This window comes from Dama dama, chromosome 25 (assembly GCF_033118175.1).
Source record: "Dama dama isolate Ldn47 chromosome 25, ASM3311817v1, whole genome shotgun sequence".
NCBI classification, from domain to species: domain Eukaryota; kingdom Metazoa; phylum Chordata; class Mammalia; order Artiodactyla; family Cervidae; genus Dama; species Dama dama.
Genome location: NC_083705.1, coordinates 18,498,240 through 18,518,508, shown reverse-complemented (window position 1 = coordinate 18,518,508; position 20,269 = coordinate 18,498,240). Strand labels below are relative to the sequence as shown.

General features: G+C 36.7%; 1 protein-coding gene across 6 annotated transcripts in view; it reads left to right on the top strand.

Moving 5' to 3' along the window:
* The window catches only part of GTF2H2 (general transcription factor IIH subunit 2), a 39,827-nt gene that overhangs the window by 10,987 nt on the left and 8,571 nt on the right, over positions 1–20,269 (top strand). For 5 of the 6 annotated variants that reach the window (XM_061129606.1, XM_061129602.1, XM_061129601.1 and 2 more), the window contains exons 8-16: positions 923–1,028; positions 2,497–2,587; positions 2,786–2,873; positions 3,378–3,485; positions 4,026–4,089; positions 5,965–6,068; positions 6,628–6,730; positions 9,081–9,120; positions 10,593–10,704. In XM_061129606.1, the coding sequence (XP_060985589.1) occupies positions 923–1,028; positions 2,497–2,587; positions 2,786–2,873; positions 3,378–3,485; positions 4,026–4,089; positions 5,965–6,068; positions 6,628–6,730; positions 9,081–9,120; positions 10,593–10,704 (816 nt within the window). Of the gene's footprint in view, positions 1–922; positions 1,029–2,496; positions 2,588–2,785; positions 2,874–3,377; positions 3,486–4,025; positions 4,090–5,964; positions 6,069–6,627; positions 6,731–9,080; positions 9,121–10,592; positions 10,705–15,337; positions 20,263–20,269 lie in introns of those variants that run through there. The other variant, XM_061129604.1, reaches the window with a different exon arrangement.

The following is a 20,269-nucleotide window of genomic DNA, read 5'->3' as shown; positions in this document are numbered from 1 at the left end:
GAAATAAGAGGAAAGGTCCAAAGAATACCATATTTTATTGAGTCTCAGATTTTATTGTTTGTAAGATACCTTTATTTTATGAGCCCTCAAGAAGGAAACACTCTAGCAGTTAACCTTTGACACAGTGTCAAATGACATGTGAATTGTTCATACCAGTGTCTTGGTGGTTTGACAGGTCTGAATTTTTGGCGGTGTCTCTTGCCTTCATTTATATTGCTTAGCATGAACTAGACAGTCTCTTCAGAGGTTATTTCAATGACAGCATAACACAGTTTTGCCTGTGGAAATCCTCCTTTCTTAGGTCTTAGAAGGTGGCTGTTTTCTCCCTCTGAAGAAAAACATGGAATTGTAGGCCTTCTTCCATCAATGAGTTTTTGCTTCCACTAGTAACAGATTTGTGCATTACTGTTCTGTTCCACGCCTTTCTACATAAAAATATAACCTTTTGTATAAACTTAAAAAAAACAAACACTTTAAATAGAAGTTAATATCAACAGCACAAACAGTGCCCGTGTTGCAGTTGGAGCGGCAACATAGCAATAGTGTTCACATGAGCAGGCGGTGCCACCAGCAGCTGCCCAGCTGCCAGTGGCTGTAAGATACATCATGATTTCAGAGATGTTAAATGTGAACATATGTTAGTGTTAAAAATGATGAAATAGGAAATATGAAGAGTAAAGAGTTTTGCATTCTAGATTAATATTATTAAAATGTGTTGCTAATAGACAAAAAGAGTATTTGTATTTGGGTTTTTCAATATGAGTGAGACTATATAACATTTCTGATAAAAGTGCATCTTGCTAAAAATGTAAATCAAAGGGATTCTGTTTAACATCATAAATATGTAAATTTTGGAGAAAGGTAAATTTCCATAGTGTATATATACATTTTTATTAAAAGAGATTTTTCATTTATATTTTAGGAAACCCACGGAAACATATAACATCTTTGAAGAAAGCTGTAGATATGACTTGCCATGGAGAACCATCTCTTTATAACTCCTTAAGCATGGCTATGCAGACTCTAAAGTTAGTATTTTACACTTATTATTTACAATTTATTTCAACATTTTTTGAATGAGTTAAGTTGAAATGATAATGTTAATATGCATCTCCACAAACCTACCTATAATGAAATTGTTATTAAGAGAAATATGTAACATTATTTATAGTGTATAGTATGATGTTGGTTAATAATTTTGATTTTACATTTTAGTTGCTGAGGTATATCCTTAAAGATTTTGGAAAAATACAATTAAAGCTGTAGCAGTATTACTAGTGCAAAAGAAATACCGTGAAAAAATTTTTTATTGAAAATTGATTATATGTGGAAGTTAATGTGGTATAATAACTGAGTTTGTTGTATACTGGTTTTTATTAACTTATTTTATAATACATCTGTAAATTAATAATAGCACTTTTCTAGCAGTTTTAACTATGTAGAATATCGCTAAAACTGGAAAGAAAGTATTCAGTATAGTTAAAGCTTATATATTTTATCCTTAGATAGTCTATCCTGACTCAGATTTTTATTCCTTTAAATAATAGGCTTTTTTTTAGTTTTGAAGTAGTTGAGGAGGTAACACAGACAATGAAGGTAGATACAATAGCAGTATCCATAGTGAAAACTGAGCCCAACAATGAGAATTAAAGCAGGAAAAAGCTACAAATAATCGATAACATTGCACCAAAAAGCATAGCTATCTCTGTTTAGTTTAGAGGAGAACAGTTCATCATACCTTAAAATCCTGTAAGCAGTCATTTAATTAAATGGTGGTGGTGGTGGTGCTCAGTCATGTCCAACTCTTTGCAACTCCATGGACTGTAGCCCACCAGGCTCCCCTATCCGTGGAACAGTCCAGGCAAGAATACTGAGTGGGTTGTTATTTCATACTCCAGGGAATCTTCCCAACCCAGGGATCGAACCCCTGTCTCTTGAATCTCCTGCTTGGCAGGTGAATTCTTTACCAATGTGCAACCTAAATGGTACACAGTCATTAATGTTTATGAGTATTATGACAATCACCATGAGGTTAAATTGTAGTGTTTAAAAAAGAAGTATGTTACTATTTTCAGGCCACACATATGTACCTTAATGTTGATCCATATGGTATTGTCATACTTTCCAATGTACACCTTAGACTTTGTATGAAACAAACCTGTTAGAATGTAAGCTGCCTGATGCCAGGAACCTCATTGCCCTTGTTTATCACTTTATCCTTAGAACTTGAAAGAGTATTCAATAAATATTTATTGAATGAGGAAATGAATCAGTGAATTATTTTTGTGTGTAGCTAATTTTAGAAAAAGTGGTGTTAAGGTTTTTAGAGTATACTTGCAATTCATTCCTTTGTAATGTTGAAACGGATGGGGTTGTTCTGTAGTCTAAGTGTATAAACCATGTGTACTTATTTTTTGTATGTGTACTAGTCTTAAGTTTTTTTTAATTAATGTAATTTATTATACCTAATTGGAGTGGTTTTTTTTCTTTTCTTAGACACATGCCCGGACATACAAGTAGAGAAGTCCTAATCATCTTTAGCAGCCTCACAACCTGTGATCCCTCCAACATCTATGATTTAATCAAGGTAGAACCAATAATTTCTTCATAATCAAGCCAGTTACAGCTCTAAAGAGAATTTTTAGACTCTCTAAATTTATTACTAGAATTCTCTGAGTTTATTACTAGTTTTCAGAACATTCTACCAGAATGTTAATTATCAAGCATATTAATTATTCATTTTTTTCTTTCCTCAAAACTCTCCATTTACTTGGATTTTACGAAGACCCTAAAGGCGGCTAAAATCAGAGTGTCTATTATTGGATTGTCTGCAGAGGTTCGAGTATGCACTGCGCTTGCTCGTGAAACTGGTGGTACATATCTAGAATCTTTAATATTTACTCATAATCATTATGTAAAAAGTAACAATTTATTAGTTAGAATACTTTTATTTGTTTTTTTAAGCAGCTAAATTTAAATTAGTTTGTGTCCCAAAGTCCAAAATGTGGGTAGTCATATTAAATATATCATCAGTTCTATAACCTGTCATCTCAAAATGCAAGAAATTTTTAGTAGTTATGTCAGTGTTTAGAGGAACCATTATTTCTGGAAACCTAGAAATTTTACTATATGTAATACTTAGTGAAAATCTTGTTAATTGGCTTTAATTAAATTGAAAATTACAGTTATTCTCAGAGAAGTCAGTTTAAAGATGTTATTTAAATAAATTTTTTGAAAAATGGTAATTTCACATAATCATGTATTTTGAAAATGAACGTTTTTAGATGGTAAAACATTTACAGAATTATATAGAAATTACAGATCATTCTTATGTCTGGAAAGCTCATGTTTCTTTTCTTCTTTTCTTGTCTTGCTAGGCACATATCATGTTATTTTAGATGAAAGCCATTACAAAGAATTGTTAACACATCATGTTAGTCCTCCTCCTGCTAGCTCAAATTCTGAATGCTCACTTATTCGTATGGGTAAGTGTTTATTTTGTGTTATTTAATTACATTAATTAAAAATATATATGAAAAATAAACTACATAGGTTTGGACATTCCAAAATTTTAAACATAGTAGTATGTTCTTATATAAGTGAAAGTAGACTATGTAATGAACTCCTCTGTTGTGTCAGAAATTTAAAAATTTCTTTAAAAATTTTTTTAAATTATTGAAAAATTACATTTCTTAAAAATTTTTTACATTTTCTTTTTAAAATGTAGTATGTGTTATGTATTAAGTGTTGTTAAGTTAGAGAATATGCATATGAAACTTTAGAATCTGAGACCGTATGTATGGACATATGGTCCTCCATGTCCCCTGTTTTCCTCCACTATTAATTTTTCTTCTGACCAGAAATTGCTGTCAGTTTGACCATGCTCTAATAAATGTACAAAAGACAGGAAAGAGAACTTTTGCACAACTTTGTGAGCTTTCTGGTAGGAACATTTTTAGGTTTCTATTACTAGAATTTTTCTATTTCCTTGGGGGAGAAAAAGTAATATATTTTCTTCCATAAAGGATTTCCTCAGCATACCATTGCTTCTCTGTCTGACCAAGATGCAAAACCCTCTTTCAGCATGGCGTAAGTAAAAACCTTAAAACTGTTTATGATAATGTTTTTACATTGTTAATTCCTTCCTGTAAGTTATGAATTAAAAAGACAGGCTTGAAATGTAATGACTTTTGTAGACAATTACTTTCTATGTAGCTGTAAAAAGGAGAGAGAACTATATATACTCCTGTAATATTAGCTAATATTACTAGCTAAAACAACAAGGTAGAGAGAAGTCTGTAGTATGCTACCAGTCATCTAGCAAACTGGAAAATTCTTAAAGAGATGGGAATACCATATCACCTTACCTGCCTCCTGAGAAATCTGTATTCAGGTCAAGAAGCAACAGTTACAACTGGACATGAAACAACGGATTGGTTCAGAATTGAAAAAAGAGTATGTCAACGCTGTATATTGTCATCCTGCTTATTTAACTGATATGCAGAGTACATCATGTGAAATGCTGGACTGAATGAATCGCAAGCTGGAATCAAGATTGCCGGGAGAAATATCAACCACCTCAAATCATTAGCTGAGTGTTGATGTGTACATTCCTTTCAGGAAACTCCTGGAGGCCAGAGAAAGAAGCACTGGAGTGGAGCAGCAGAACAATCCCTAGAGCTCACGTGGGCAGAGAATGGCTTATTCCCACCAGTCAGTGTGGAAAGGCCTCTTAATGTCACAGGCATTGAATGGAGTCCACAGTAATAAAACTGAATTTGCCCTAGACTAGCAGCTGTTCTGGACAGCCAGCAAACTTAAAAGCAAGTTTTGTCATCAAACTATTCGCTTAAGTATATTTTGGGGAAAAAACACAACATATTTAAATCAATACCAAAAAAAAAAATCCATCACCGAAAGCAGAGCAAAATTCACAGTACCTGGCTGCCAATCAAAAATTACCAGTCATGTCTCATAGACTTAGAAAATGAACTCATGGTTGCCAGGGGAAAGGATGGGGAGAAGAGATAGGAAGTTTGGGATCAACGTGTACACACTGCTATGTTTAGAATGGATAACCTACAAGGACATACTGTATATAGCACAGGGAAGTCTGCTCAGTGTTATGTGACAGCCTGGATGGGAGGGGAGTTTAGGGGAAAATGGATATATATAAGTAGGCATGGCTGAGTCTCTTGGCTGTCCAGTTGAATCTATCACAACATTGTAAATCAACTATGATATAAGGTAAAAAGTTTAAAAAAAAAATTACCAGTCATGCAAAGAAGTAAGAAGGTATGACCCATAACAAGAAGAAAAATCATAGAACGGAAACATATCCGGAAATAACACAGTTTATAGAACTAGTAGGCAAGGTGTTTAAATTATTATAAATGTATTTTATGTGCTCAGGAAAATTAAGGAGTACATGAATTTGATAAGAGATAGGGAGGATAGAAGACCCCAATCACATTTCTAGAGATGAACAATATAGTGTCTTAGGTGAAAAATACACTGGATTAGGATTAACAGTAGTGAAGTGAAGGGAAGTGAAAGTCGCTCAGTCGTGTCCAACTCTTTGTGACTCCATGGTCTATACAGTCTGTGAAATTCTCCAGGCCAGAATACTGGAGTGGGTAGCCTTTCCCTTCTCCAGGGTATCTTCCCAACCCAGGGATCGAACTCAGGGCTCATGCATTTCAGGCAGATTCTTTACCAGCTGAGCCACAAAGATTAATGGCAGATTAGTCACTAAAGAAGTGGAGTGAATTCAAAGACATTAATAGAAGTTATTCAAAACAAAACACAGGAAAAAAAAGACAAAAGCGAACAGAGCGTGTGAGCTATGAAACAACTTAAAGGTTTTAAAATCACAGTGGCATCCCTTCTTTTGCTGCAACGGCTCACGTCTTTATATATCACTTTTTAAAAGGTAATGTTTCCTCTCCTCCCACCCCCCAACAGGCATCTGGATAGCAACACTGAGCCAGGACTTACATTAGGAGGCTATTTCTGCCCACAGTGTCGGGCAAAGTACTGTGAGCTTCCTGTTGAATGTAAAATCTGTGGTAAGAAACCAACAGTTCATTATCTAGTAAATTAATCTTGGGTAACTTCGTACCTATATTGCTATTAAATATAAATATTAAGCTCTGTTTATCTTTCTGGATTTGATCTGTTAAAAGAGACATAGGCTGTTTTTTCCATTGTGTGCCTGGTACTTCATTTTTAAGAATAAACATGGCATTCTGGATGGTTCCTGATTCTCTTTCCAGAAAAACTATGTTCTTTAAAGGCAGTGCAGTAGATCTAGTTGACGTTTTTGAAGCTCTTCATGAAATAAATACATATGAGGAGAATGAAGAATTAAAATAGTAGATTTGTAGAATTTTATTTCATTTACAAGTAAGCAAATGGGCCAAGAGCGATCACATACTTAGTGACAGAGCTAAGACTCCATCTTGGAGTCTCCTTTTATGGCCACTGATAAACGAAGAAATGAATAACTGCAATCCTAGAAAAAAACAAACTTGAAAATATTTAGCCTAAGTTATATCATTTGACATTTCAACCATCATCTTTGTGAGGTTTGGGTTACTAAATATGTCTTTCTGCTTTATATGTTAGGTCTTACTTTGGTGTCTGCTCCCCACTTAGCACGGTCTTACCATCATTTATTTCCTTTGGATGCTTTTCAAGAAATATCCCTAGAAGAACATAATGGAGAAAGGTATATGGGTTTTGATCAATTTATACCTGTTTCAAGTGGTAAAGTTATATTCAAATATGTTGTAATTAACACTACATAACAAAGTGTCATTCACTTGGGCAAGATTATTGCTAATATAGAAAATGAGATGTAGAATGCCTTGTTTATGACTAAAATGATTCATTAAACAGATCTGGATCGCCAGAAATCTCTTTCCCTGAACCCATCTATATGTAGCAGGAGTGGTGGTATGTTGGTAAATCAGCTCTCCAAAAAGAAAAAAAAAAAGCCCTGATTTGTAGCATTTGTTGATTTCTATTGTATAAAACTGGAAGATTTATCCAGGGAGCCTAATATCAAAATAATGTAAGAAATAAAGAAAAGATATAAGATAGGAAAGAAATATTCAAGGATATTTTCTACTATTGAAGAAGAGAATTTTCTGGATTGAAAGGAACTGTCAAGTGCTTGACATATTGAAGGCAAACAGACTTGCACTAACATGTTTCACTGTGAAATTTCAGAGTACGCTGCAGCAAAATATTAGCCCTCAACATTTCCACAGAGGGAGAATGGGGTCACATGACCTGGAATTAAAATTGTTTGGCTTCTGGGACTTCACTGATGGTCTTGAAGTTAAGACTCCACGCTTCCACTGAGTGGGGTGCAGGATTGATCTCTGGTCAGGGAACTAAGATCCCACATGCTGTGTGGTGCAGCAAAAAAAAAAAACAAAAACATTGCTTGACATCTCGTGAGCAACACTGGATGCTGACACGGAGCAATTTCCTTCAAAATTTTGAGTGAAAATTATTGCCAACTAAATTGTATACCCGGCCAAGCTTTTGTTTAAATGCAGGTCGAGTAGGGACTTCCTTGGCAGTCCAGTGGTTAACACTCCATGCTTCCAGTGCAGGGAGCATGGGTTCGATCTCTGGTCAGGGAACTAAGTTCCTACATGCTGCATGGTGTGGCCAAAAAAAAAATATAGGTAGAATAAAGGTATTTTCAGACTTGTAAGGTCTCAAAAAGAGACTTTATTGGGAAGCTGTGGAAGAGATGACTCAAAGGGATTGAGAATGAGAATGAATGAAAGAGAATAGGAATATTTATCTAATTCAAAAGTGGCTAAAGCAAACTTGTAGGATGAAGTCCCAGAATGACATTTATTTGTCAGATACGGAGAACAGTCAGTCCAGTTTGGAAAAGGTCAGAATGCTTCAGGAGAGATGTCACCAGAAGATGGAAACTATAGAATTCTTTATGTAGCCGAACATAACAACAGGGTATTTAGGCTTCTCAGGGAACGGTTGGGGCTGAGTTAGTGGTAATTAGACAACTAGGCTTATGAATAACATAGTTACTAACTCCAGGAAAAATGTATTTTACAGAGAGGAAAAGTTGTATGGCATGGTTCAGCTGAATATGTCTATACAGTGATGATAAACTAAATATTTAATATTGTTTCATCCGGAATGATTTAGCTACATAGAAAGAATTGAGAATGGGATTTGCTATGTGTGTACTGTATTGTATTGGTTCAAGATGGTTGAAAGAGAGTTAAGATCTCATCTTCCATAGTGGAAAGTTCATAGCCAATGCCTATGAATGATCAAGAACTGTGAGCATAGGTAACTGTCAAACAGTTAAAATTTTTGAAAGGATTTGCTCTGTAAATGAAGTGGGGGGTGGGTAGGGAAGGAACTGCTCTTTTTTGTATTAAGTTAGAGAACTTTTAATTCTTTAAACCATTCCTTGAAAATTAAGCCCTTAGGCATCCATTTTTGCCATAAATTAACCTTTCTCTGTTCATCTGGACTTATTTCAGCTGTCTGCTGTTTTGGGGAAGATTGAAAAATAGTCATGAATATTGTTTTCTCTAGAATCACAGTTGAGAAAGCATACATGTTTAACCTTGATGAAAATAAAATTAGTTTAAGGAAAATTTTAAGCGGTCAGATAACCTTGGGTTATAGTGTGGAATTTTCTTAAATTACTGGTATTCTTAATTATTTCTCCTAAAAGTCATGCCTAAAGATAATTACAGTTGACCCTTGAACAACATGGATTTGAAATGCAAGGGTCCACTTACATGCAGTTTTTTTCCATAAATACATACTACAGTACTACGTGTTCCATAACTGGTTGAATCCTCTAATGTGAAACTCCAGATATGGAGGGTCAGAGGGCCAGACAGCCAACTGTAAAGTTACACTCAGATTTTTAACCTTGGGGGTTGACACCCCTAAACTGCTTGATGTTCAAGGGCCAACTGTACTTACTAATTAGAGAATTCTTGTTATTGAGATTTTCCTGAGCTATTTTAATGAGTAAATTCTTAACAAAATGATTCTTAAACTTTCTTTTTCAGGTTTTGTTATGCCTGTCAGGGGGAATTGAAAGACCAACATGTAAGTTCATGTGCTTTGTAAATATTAAGTATTGTACAATAAATATTGAGGAAATGGTATTATAAGTTTTCAGTAGGTTGTTGAAGACCAAGCTCATATCACATTATTCCTCAGAAGTATAGCAGTCAGTGGAGATTAAATGGGAGGTATTACAAACAGTTGTTTTGTAATTCTGCATTCTAATTTTGCTATAAAGATATTTTAGGACTTTGTCTTCAGTTTGAAAGCTAAACTACATTTAGTTTGGAAGTACTAAAAGTTTTTTCTCTTTTTTTTTAACTTTAGGCTCTCATTTTTTACTTTTTACTTTATTTTACTTTAGGCTCTCATAACTCATTTTGAAGTTACCATTTATGGTGGCCACAGATCTTAAGGATATTCTCCCCATTGAGACACTGAGAAAATATTTTTTTAAAATGCTAATAGGGGCCAATTTGAACATATCAACTTATATAAAGTTGCAAATAAGAGAGGTTACTGTTTAGTTTTATTTTAGTTAAATATCCATATTTAAACCTATATAAACTATATAAAATACTAGTAGAAAGGATTGCTTGTTTTATTTTACTCTCAACATTTCAGAAGACAATTTTATTTGGAATTCTCTGGTGGTCTGATGGTTGGTAGTCGGTGCTCTCATTGCCCTGGCCCACCTTCAGTCCCTGCTCAGGGAACTGAGATTCCCATAAGCTATGAGGCATGGCTGAAAGAAAACCATTAAAAAAAAAATTTTATGAAACTTTACATGCCTCTCTGACATCATTAGCTGCATCCTCACTAGAATCACTTTTTGACTCATTTGATAGTTTTTAAGAACACAGTATCATTACTTCTGTGTTGTTTTGAGATTTGATGATTTTTTAATCTGTATGATGTTGCCCTGGAAATTTCACCCCAAGGCACTAGTATTTATGTATATAATATTGATTGAATATTGTTATTCTTTCTTATTATTTGTATTATTTATTATGTAAATATGACAATAAGAATAAAATAATTCATATATTTTATATATATGTCTTTTGCCTTATTAATAGTTTAGTGGTTTAATTAAAAGAGGAATATAACTGTTATAATTCCCTAGGTATAACAAATTTCTGTTAAAACTTTTGTGCTTCTCTTTTTAATTGAATCACTCCAGTAACCTATCGAAGCACTAATTTCAAGCTCATGTGTCTTCCCCAAATAATTACTTAAAATGAAGTAAATCGAGAGTATCTTGTAATTCAAGGGACTTTAAGGACTCAGAAACAAAATTATTCCCTTATTTCTAAGGAATAATTTTTTGGAAAGAATTAATTTCCATAGATTTGAGAATATATAGTACATTAGAACTAATAAAGCAGGTAGGTGAGTGGGGAAAAAGTGATAGGTATATGAAAGAGCAAATCAACTTGCAAGTCTTCTAGCTCTGCTGTACTTAACTTTTGGAAACTACTTTTTAAATTCAGGTTTTCTTGTTTTTATTGCAGGTCTATGTTTGCAGTGTGTGCCAGAATGTGTTCTGTGTGGACTGTGATGTTTTTGTTCATGACTCTCTCCATTGTTGTCCTGGCTGTATTCATAAGATTCCAGTTCCTTCAGGTATTTGATCCCAGCATGTAATGCACATTGAATGTGTTAAAAAGAAATTTGCGGCTGTAAATAAAATGATTCTTTAGTAGAAACTCCAGTTACAATATGAAGAACAGTTTGAAAGGAAAATCTGGTTTCAGAAGCCTGTTGCTTTAAAGCGTCCTCTGTAATGATTGGTTAAGTAATTACTTAATGGAGTATATCTAATACCACCATTCTGGTGGTTTGTTATCTGATTTACAGTATAGTTCAGGTTAATGAACTATCCTTGTTAGCCTTACTTAGGTTCATACCCAAGGACTATTTAACTTAATCCTCCTCAACTTTCCTACTCTGGGTCATCAGAAAAATGTAGGTGAGAATGTGTGATGAGGTCTGTGTTTCAGGCTCAATGAAGGTGTACTGCTGTAGGCAGAAAGGCAGAACTCTTTTTAGGGTGTACCTTTTTGAGAGTGAATCAAGTTTCCATAGCAAAAGTAAGTTTATTTTATATTTACAAACTTTGGTCACTCTAGATTGAGTTTCATTATGATATTCATGATTTTATAAATAATAAGTCTTAGTGAAGAACATTATCAGTAAATACAGTGTAATCCCATCCTGAAGAGTCTATTCAATAAGTCTTGGGGGGAGCCCAGGAATATGCTTTTTTTTTTTTCCCAGTTATACATACATACATATATATGTTATTTTTCAGATTCTTTTCCCTTGTAGGCTATTAGAAGAAATATGCATTTTTAACAGCACATGTGTGCACACACTTACTAATAGACATAATTAGACATAAGTACAGATCTTTCTCCCAAGAGTCATACTCTCTGCCTAGACCCAAATGGTTCTTTACAAGCAAACAGATTTCGGCTGTAGGTAACCAGGTAACTGCTATCTTCCTTCCTTCTGCTCTGTCCACAAGAGGTATCAGTGGCTTGAAGGAGATGCCTTTAACATAATCAGAGTATCCTATCTCTCTCTACTTGAATTAAAAGAAAGGCTATGAGTAGGCACCTTTTGAAAAATTACTTGGAAATACCTTAGATACACATCCACACTACTCTGTACAAAAGGGATATTGAGTGCCTTTTGGGCCTCTTCTTTATCTCTTATCTCTTTATCTCTTTTGCATTTTATTAGTATAATTGACAAGGTTAAGGTGAGTATTTTAGTTAGGCTTAAGGAGGAATTTCCAGTCTCAAAATTATAGAGAAAACCCTAGCTTGTTTAAGATTGTAGAAATAAAAATGATGATCTGATAACACTGTTAGTTCTGGCCTTAACTTCCCTCATGGACCACCACAATATACTATAAAAATGAAGGAAACTATTCAACATTAGAGACCTTTGTGAGCAGTATGTCTTTCTGAGTTCTGTTGTTTGATTAGAAAACTCCTTGAGACTTAAAATTAATTATGAAAATTAGACTTATTTTAAATACTTTTGAATGCATACATTTTGCTTCATATTCTTTTTTATTATGACTGACAATCTTTTATCTTTTAACTGAAGCATTCAATCCATTTATATTTAATATGCCTACTGATATGAGTGAGTGAGTGAAATCGCTCAGTCGTGTCCAACTCTTTGCGACTGCATGGACTGTAGCCTACCAGGATCCTCAGTCCATGGGATTTTCCAGGCAAGAATACTGGAGTGGGTTGCCATTTCCTTCTCCAGGGGATCTTCCCGACCTAGGGATTGAACCCGGGTCTCCCACATTGTGGGCAGACGCTTTACCGTCTGAGCTACCAGGGAAGACCAGACACAATGACCTCCTCTAACTCACCAGGCACGTTCCTATTCCAGGGACTTCACATTTGCTCTCACCTTTGCATGAAAGATTTAAAAAAGAAAAAAAAAATTTCACAGGATTCTCTCATATTATTCAGTTCTCTCTATGCTCAAATGTCACCAGATCTCTCAGCATCTATCTAAACCACTCTGACATTCTCTACCACCCTACTTTGCTTTACTTATTTTCTTCCACATTTTAGGGTTTTTTTTTATACTTTATTTTTTCACATTTCACTTACTTTTACATTTTTTACATAATATATCAGTGTATATATTGGTTAATTTTCTGATTCTGCAGCTAAAATGTAAGCTTCATGAGAGAGATTTCTGTTAGATCCATCTAAAATGGTGTCCAATGTACAAAATTCAGTAAATGTTGAATTTTGAATAAATGACACATGAGTAGATAAATGCATAAATCAAGAAAAAAAAATTTTACTTTTCATGCAGTATTTTAATCTCATTAGCTTGTTTTAATAAATGCTTACTACATTGTGTAATATAATTTTTTTCTAAATTTTTAGTTCTTCTGTAAAATGCCATACTGGTTAATACTCAACCTTTTGTCATTTGCTGGATATTTTAATGAACAGAAATTATCTATAGTTAAATATTAATTCAAGAGTATTTTACTCACTTTGCCTGACTGCAACCATTGTATTCTTGAGTCACATACTTTCTTCACAAATAATAAGCTATTTATTTGATTTTTGATGGTGTTGATATCATCACCAGCTGTATCTGATATATTTTGGTTTAAATCTACCATCCTACTTCGTGCTATTTGCTTCAGTTATTCTGTCTTCATTTTTCTCTTCTTTTTTTTGCCTTTTTTTGGATTGCTTGTTTCCTACCATTCTGTGTTTTCCTCAACTAGTTTGCAAATTGTATACTTTATTTTTATTCTTTTAGTGGTTATCCTAGAAATTATAGTACACATAAATCCTTAAGTTGGGTCCTCTAGAAAGCAGAATGTCCAGCAAAGGTGAAAGTGTTGCCACTTTATTTGAGGGGTGTGGATCAGGGATACAAAGATAAGGAGAAAAAGGGAAAGTGAGACAAGGAAAAACAATGTGTTATCATGGTGGCCAGACGTGATGACGAGCTGTGAAAAATCATAAGGTCTCCCAGCAAGTGTGTTCACTTAAGAGTTTGACATCTCCAGAAGATTGATTTATAAGGAGGAGCTGCCCCTCTGTGCAGTCCATCAAAGGGAGGAAGGAAGAGTAATGCGGTTTCCTGACTTCTCCCATTTCCCATTGGCCAGCCAGTGCAGTGTTATCTGGTCCTTTGTGCTTAGTCATTCCGTCGTATAGACTCTTTGCAACCCCATAGACTGCAGCCCGCCAGGCTTCTCTGTCCATGGGGATTCTCCAGGTAAGAATACTAGAGTGGGTTGCCATTTGCTACTCCAGGGGATTTCCCCAACCCAGGGATCGATCCCAGGTATGCCACATTGCAGGCAGATTCTTTGTCCTTTGGTAATTGCTAAAGAAGTCAGTCAGCCCCACCCATCAACAGAAAATTAAAAATTTACTGAGCATGAATGAAGACAGGAGAAGTGGATGACAGAGGATGAGATGTCTGGATAGAATCACCAACTTGATGGACATGAGTTTGAGCAACCTCCAGGAGTTGGTAATAGACAGGGAAGCCTGACATGCTGCAGTCCATGGGATCGCAAAGAGTTGGACATGACTGAGCAACTAAACTAAACTGAACTGAGCATGGCCCTACCCATCAAAGCAAGACTCAGATTCCCCCACAGCCAGGCCCGCTCATCAGGAAGCTTCCATAAGCCTCTTAGCCTTATCTTTCAGAGGGCAGACAGAATGAAAACCACAATCAGAAAACTAAGCAAACTGATCACATGGATCACAGCCTTGTCTAACTCAGTGAAACGATGAGCCATGCTGTGTAGGGCCATTCAAGAAGGACAGGTCATAGTGGAGAGTTCTGAAAAAACATGGTCCACTGGAGAAGGGAATGGCAAACCACTTCAGTATCCTTGCCTTGAGAACCCCATGAACAGTATGAAAAGGCAAAAAAAAATGATACTGAAAGATGAACTCCCCAGGTCAATAGGTGCCTAATATGCTACTGGAGAAGAGTGGAGAAATAGCTCAGGAAAGAATGAAGAGGCTGAGGCAAAGCAAAAACACCACCCAGTTGTGAATGCGACTGGTGATGCAAGTAAAGTCTGATGCTATAAAGAGCAGTGTTGCATAGGAACCTGGAATGTTAGGCCCATGAATCAAGGTAAATTGGAAGTGGTCAAACAGGTGAAGGCAAGAGTGAACATTGACATTTTAGGAATCAGCGAACTAAAATGGACTGGAAGGGGCAAATTTAATTCAGATGACCATTACATCTACTACTGTGGGCAAGAATCCCTTAGAAGAAATGGAGTAGCTCTTATAGTCAACAAAGAGTCTGAAATGCAGTACTTGGGTGCAGTCTCAAAAACAGCAGAATGATCTCTGTTTGTTTACAAGGCAAACCATTCAATATCACAGTAATCCAAGACTATGCCTCAACCACTAATGCCAAAGAAGCAGAAGTTGAATGGTTCTCTGAAGACCTATAAGACCTTTTAGAACTAACACCAAAAAAAAGTTGTTCTTTTCATCATAGGGGAATGGAATGCAAAGGTAGGAAGTCAAGAGATACCCGGAATAACAGGCACATTTGGCCTTGGAGTACAAAATGAAGCAGAACAAAGGCTAACAGAGTTTTGCCAAGAGAACTCACTGGTCATAGCAAACACCCTCTTCCAACAACACAAGAAAACACTCTACACATAGACATCACCAGATGGTCAATACTGAAATCAGATTGATTTTATTCTTTGCAGCCAAAGATGGAGAAGCTGTACAGAGTCAGCAAAAAAAACCACCAAGAACTGACTGAGGCTCAGATCATGAACTCCTTATTGCAAAATTCAGACTTAAATTGAAGAAAGTAGGAAAAACCACTAGACCACTCAGGTATGACCTAAATCAAATCCCTTACAATTATACAGTTGAAGTGACAAATAGTTTCAAGGGATTAGATCTGATAGAGTGCCTGAAGAACTATGGAAGAAGGTTCGTGACATTGTACAGGAGGCTGTGATCAAAATCATCAAGAAAAAGAAATGGAAAAAGGCAAAATGGTTGTCTGAGGAGGCATTACAGATAGCTGAGAAAAAAAGAGAAGTGAAAGGCAAAAGAGAAAAGAAAAGATATATCCATCAGAATGCAGAGTTCCAAAGAATAGCAAGGAGAGATAAGAAAGCCTTCCTAAGTGATCCGTGTGAAGAAATAGAAGAAAACAATAGAATGGGAAAGACTGGAGATCTCTTCAAGAAAATTAGAGCTACCAAGGGAACATTTCATGCAAAGATGGGCTCGAAAGAGGACAAAAATGGTATGGACCTAACAGAAGCAGAAGATTAAGAAGAGATGCCAAAAATACACAGAAGAACTGTACAAAAACGATCTTCACGACCCAGATCTTCGCACGATGGTGTGATCACTCACCTAGAGCAAGACATCCTGGAATACAAAGTCAAGTGAGCCTTTGGAAGCATCACTGCAAACAAAGCTAGTGGAAGTGATGGAATTCCAGTTGAACTATTTCAAATCCTGAAAGATGATGCTGTGAAAGTGCTGCACTCAATATGCCAGCATATTTGGAAAACTCAGCAGTGGCCACAGGACTGGAAAAGGTCAGTTTTCTTTCCAATCCCTAAGAAAGGCAATGCCAAAGAATGTTTAAACTACTGCACAGTTGCACTCATCTCACACGCTAGCAAAATAATGCTCAAAATTCTCCAAGCTAGTCTTCAACAGTACGTTAACTGAGAACTTCCAGATATTCAAGCTGGATTTAGAAAACGCAGAGGAACCAGAGATCAAATTGCCAACATATGTTTGATCATAGAAAAAGCAAGAGAATTCCAGAAAAACATCTACTTCTGCTTCATTGGCTACTCCAAAGCCTTTTACTGTGTGGATCACAACAAACTGTGGAAAATTCTTAAAGAGATGGGAATACCTGACCACCTGACCTGCCTCCTGAGAAATCTGTATACAGGTCAGGAAGCAACACTTAGAACTGAACATGGAACAACAGACTGGTTCCAAATTGGGAAAGGAGTACGTCAAGACTGTATATTGTCACCCTGCTTATTTAACTTATATGTAGAGTACATAATGAGAAACACTGGGCTGGATAAAACACAAGCTGGAATCAAGATTGCCGGGAGAAATATCAATAACCTCAGATATGCAGATGACACTACCCTTATGGCAGAAAGCAAAGAGGAACTAAAGAGCCTCCTGATGAAAGTGAAAGAGGAGAGTGAAAAAGCTGGCTTAAAACTCAGCATTCAAAAAACAAAGATCATGGCATCCGGTCCCATCACTTCACAGCAATAGATGGGGAAACAGTGGAAAGAGTGACAGACTTTATATTTGTGGGCTTCAAAATTATTGCAGATGGTGACTGCAGCCATGAAATTTTTTAAAAGAGGCTTGCTCCTTGGAAGAAAAGCTATGACCAACCTACACAGCATATTAAAAAGCAGAGACATTACTTTGCTGACAGAGGTCCATATAGTTAAAGCTAAGGTTTTTCCAGTAGTCATGTATGGATGTGAGAGTTGGACCATAAAGAAAGTTGAGTGCTAAAGAATTGATGCTTTTGAACTGTGGAGTTGGAGAAGACTCTTGAGAGTCCCTTGGACTGCAAGGAGATCCAACTAGTCCATCCTAAAGGAAATCAGTCCTGAGCATTCATTGGAAGGGCTGATGCTGAAGCTGAAGCTCCAATACTTCGACCACCTGATGCAAAGAACTGATTCATTTGAAAAGACCCTGATGCTGGGAAAGATTGAAGGCAAGAGGAGAAGTGGATGACAGAGGATAAGATGGTTGGATGGCATCACTAACTCAATGAACATGAGTTTGAGCAAGCTCCCTGAGTTGGTGATGGACAAGGAAGCCTGGCGTGCTGCAGTCCACGGGGTCACAACAAGTTGGACACGACTGAGCAACTGAACTGAACTGAAAGAAGTCAGTGGTATGGCATTGCACCCAATTCTGTGAAGTCAGATAGGCTTGGTGCACTACAGTTTGGACTCCAGCCAGCTCAGGAAGCTAGGCAAAGGCAGCAGCAGTGCAGAGGTGGAGGCAAGTAGCACCTTGGAAAGGAGGAGGTGGCCAAGAGAATCTGAGGAAGCACTGCTTCCAATACTCCTACATAACATCAGACCTAAAGTTAAGTTGTACCTTTGCCCTCCCCACAGATAATATATTTACCCTCATTTACCTCCTTCCTTCCTTATATATAATTACTATTGTATATTTCTTTTGGTGTTTCATTAGACATTTATATTTGTTTTAACCAGTTAGTGTTTATTATGATTTGATCACATATTTACCACTTTCTTGGCTCTTGATTTACTCTTATATCTCAAATCTGTTGAGGATCATTTTCCCTCTATCAAAAGTATACTCTTCAGAATATACGAGTGTTCAGGATATATAATATGCTACCTGCTAGGTAAGGAAGAAAGAAAAATAAAAATATATATTTGTATTTGCAAAAAGAAGCAGTGGAAAGCAATAGAGGAAATCAGTGAAACCAAAAGTTAGTCCAACCAGTTGACAAATATTTTGCTAAGCTGACCAAGAGAAAAAGAGGACTCAAATTACTGAAATCAAGAGTGAAAGAGGAAACATCACTTTGGACCTCACAGAAATAAAGATCACAGGGAAATACTACAGACAGCTGGGGGCAAGAGTGAGTATTAATGAGTATGGAGTTTGTCTTTGGACTGATGAAAATGTAAGATTGACTGTGGTGATGATTGTTCAACTCTGTGAAAGTGCTAAAAACCACAATCACACACTTTGAATAGGTTAAGTTGTATGGTATGTGAAGTATATGTCACGAAAGCTGTTTTGTTTTTTTTAAATGAGGGAATTTGGGGGCCTCCCTGGTGGTGTAATGGTTAAGAATCAGTCTTGGAACATAAGGGACACCTGTTGGATCCCTGGTCCGGGAAGATCCCACATGCCTTGGAGCAGCTGAGCCCATACATCACAACTACTGAGCCTGCACTCCAGAGCCTGGGAGCTGCAGCTACTGAAGCCCAGAGGCCCAGAGCCTGTGCTCCTCATCAGGAGACGCCTGCACACCACGGCTAGAGAAAGCCTGTGCACAGCAACCAAGACCCACGACGGCCAAAAAATAAATAAAGCTTTAAAAAAAAAAAATAAGGGAATTCCCTGGCAGCCCAGTGGTTAGGACTCTGTACTTCCAGTGCAGCAGGTACAGATTCGATCCCTGGTTGGGGAACTAAGATCTCACAAGCTATACCATGCAGCCAAAGAAATAAAGTTTAAAAATAAATAAAAGGAAACACTGGAAGAATACGTAGGAACAATGGGTGAGAGTAAGAATTATTTTAAAATATTTTTAGTTTAGTATTCAAAAATAATAAAATTTGTGGAATCCTGGGAAGCTGTGGTGAGACAAATGAAAGTAAAGTAACTAATGTTAGTTATTAGTTAAGGACCTGAAAGCAATCGTGTTCATCAAATAAAGCCGTGGGTATGGAGCTGGAGGTTGAAGATGAAGTGTAGTAAAATTGCTTTTTCATTTATTTGGGTCATAGTGTAAACAATACATTCCAGCTATATGTGACAGTATGTGCACTGTTTCTATTTTGTTGTGACCTTGTTTGCCCTAGAGTAACTACAAGATGAAGATGGAAGTACTATGTGGAGGCTAAAGAAGATAAGAAGTTAGATTAAAAGCATGTTAAGGCTTGTATTTGAGGAGCACAAGTTGACCCACTATATATCTGAGTGCCTGTCACAATTGAAACACTCACTTATGTTGAAACAGTGAGGGGAAAACAGGGATTCTGCTACTCAGAGGTGGCTTCCCTGATAGCCGTGTTGGTAAAGAATCCACCTACAATGCAGGAGACCCCAGTTCGATTCCTGGATCTAGAAGATCCAGGGATAGGCTACCCACTCCAATATTCTTGGGCTTCCCTTGTGGCTCAGCTGATAAAGAATCTGCCTGCAATGCGGGAGACCTGGGTTCAATCCCTGGGTTGGGAAGATTCCCTGGAGGAGGGCATGGCAACCCACTCCAGTATTCTGGCCTGGAGAATTCCATGGACTATATAGTCCATGGGGTCACAAAGAGTCGGACACGACTGAGTGACTTTCACTTTCACTGTTGCTCAGAATGGCAGTAGGGAAGAGGAACTGTAAACATTTTCTAAGATTTCTCAATCTGCGAAATTCCTCGTTTGTGGTCCTCTCTGTGTTCAGCTGTCTGTATCTCTGTAACAATCAGCACACTTACAACATGAAGTACTTTCATGAATGGTGAAAGAAAGGGTGGTACAACCAGCCCTTGGGAAGTGGGGCAGTAGAATTCCCCTGTCTGTAGTGGGTGAGAGTTTAGGAGAAAGGGCAAGAACCACGAGTCCCTAGGGCTTATAGTAAGGAAGAAAAGAGCATAGGAGATTGTCATGCTTCTGAGAAATAGCCTCAGAGTGTCCTGATCCCCCTTTTGGGTCCAGTTCTGTAAAAATAGGAGAGTCATTGTTTTCTTTCCTTGTCTTCCAATTCTATTCTGTGGAGACCTGTTACATGATGGGCTGGGGACATAGATGGAGTCCTTATGGGATATAAATTCTTATTTTCACCTGACTAAATTGTTACTTGAGTCACACCTCAGGCCAGGGCACAGGAAGTAATACACAATTTGTTCATTTACC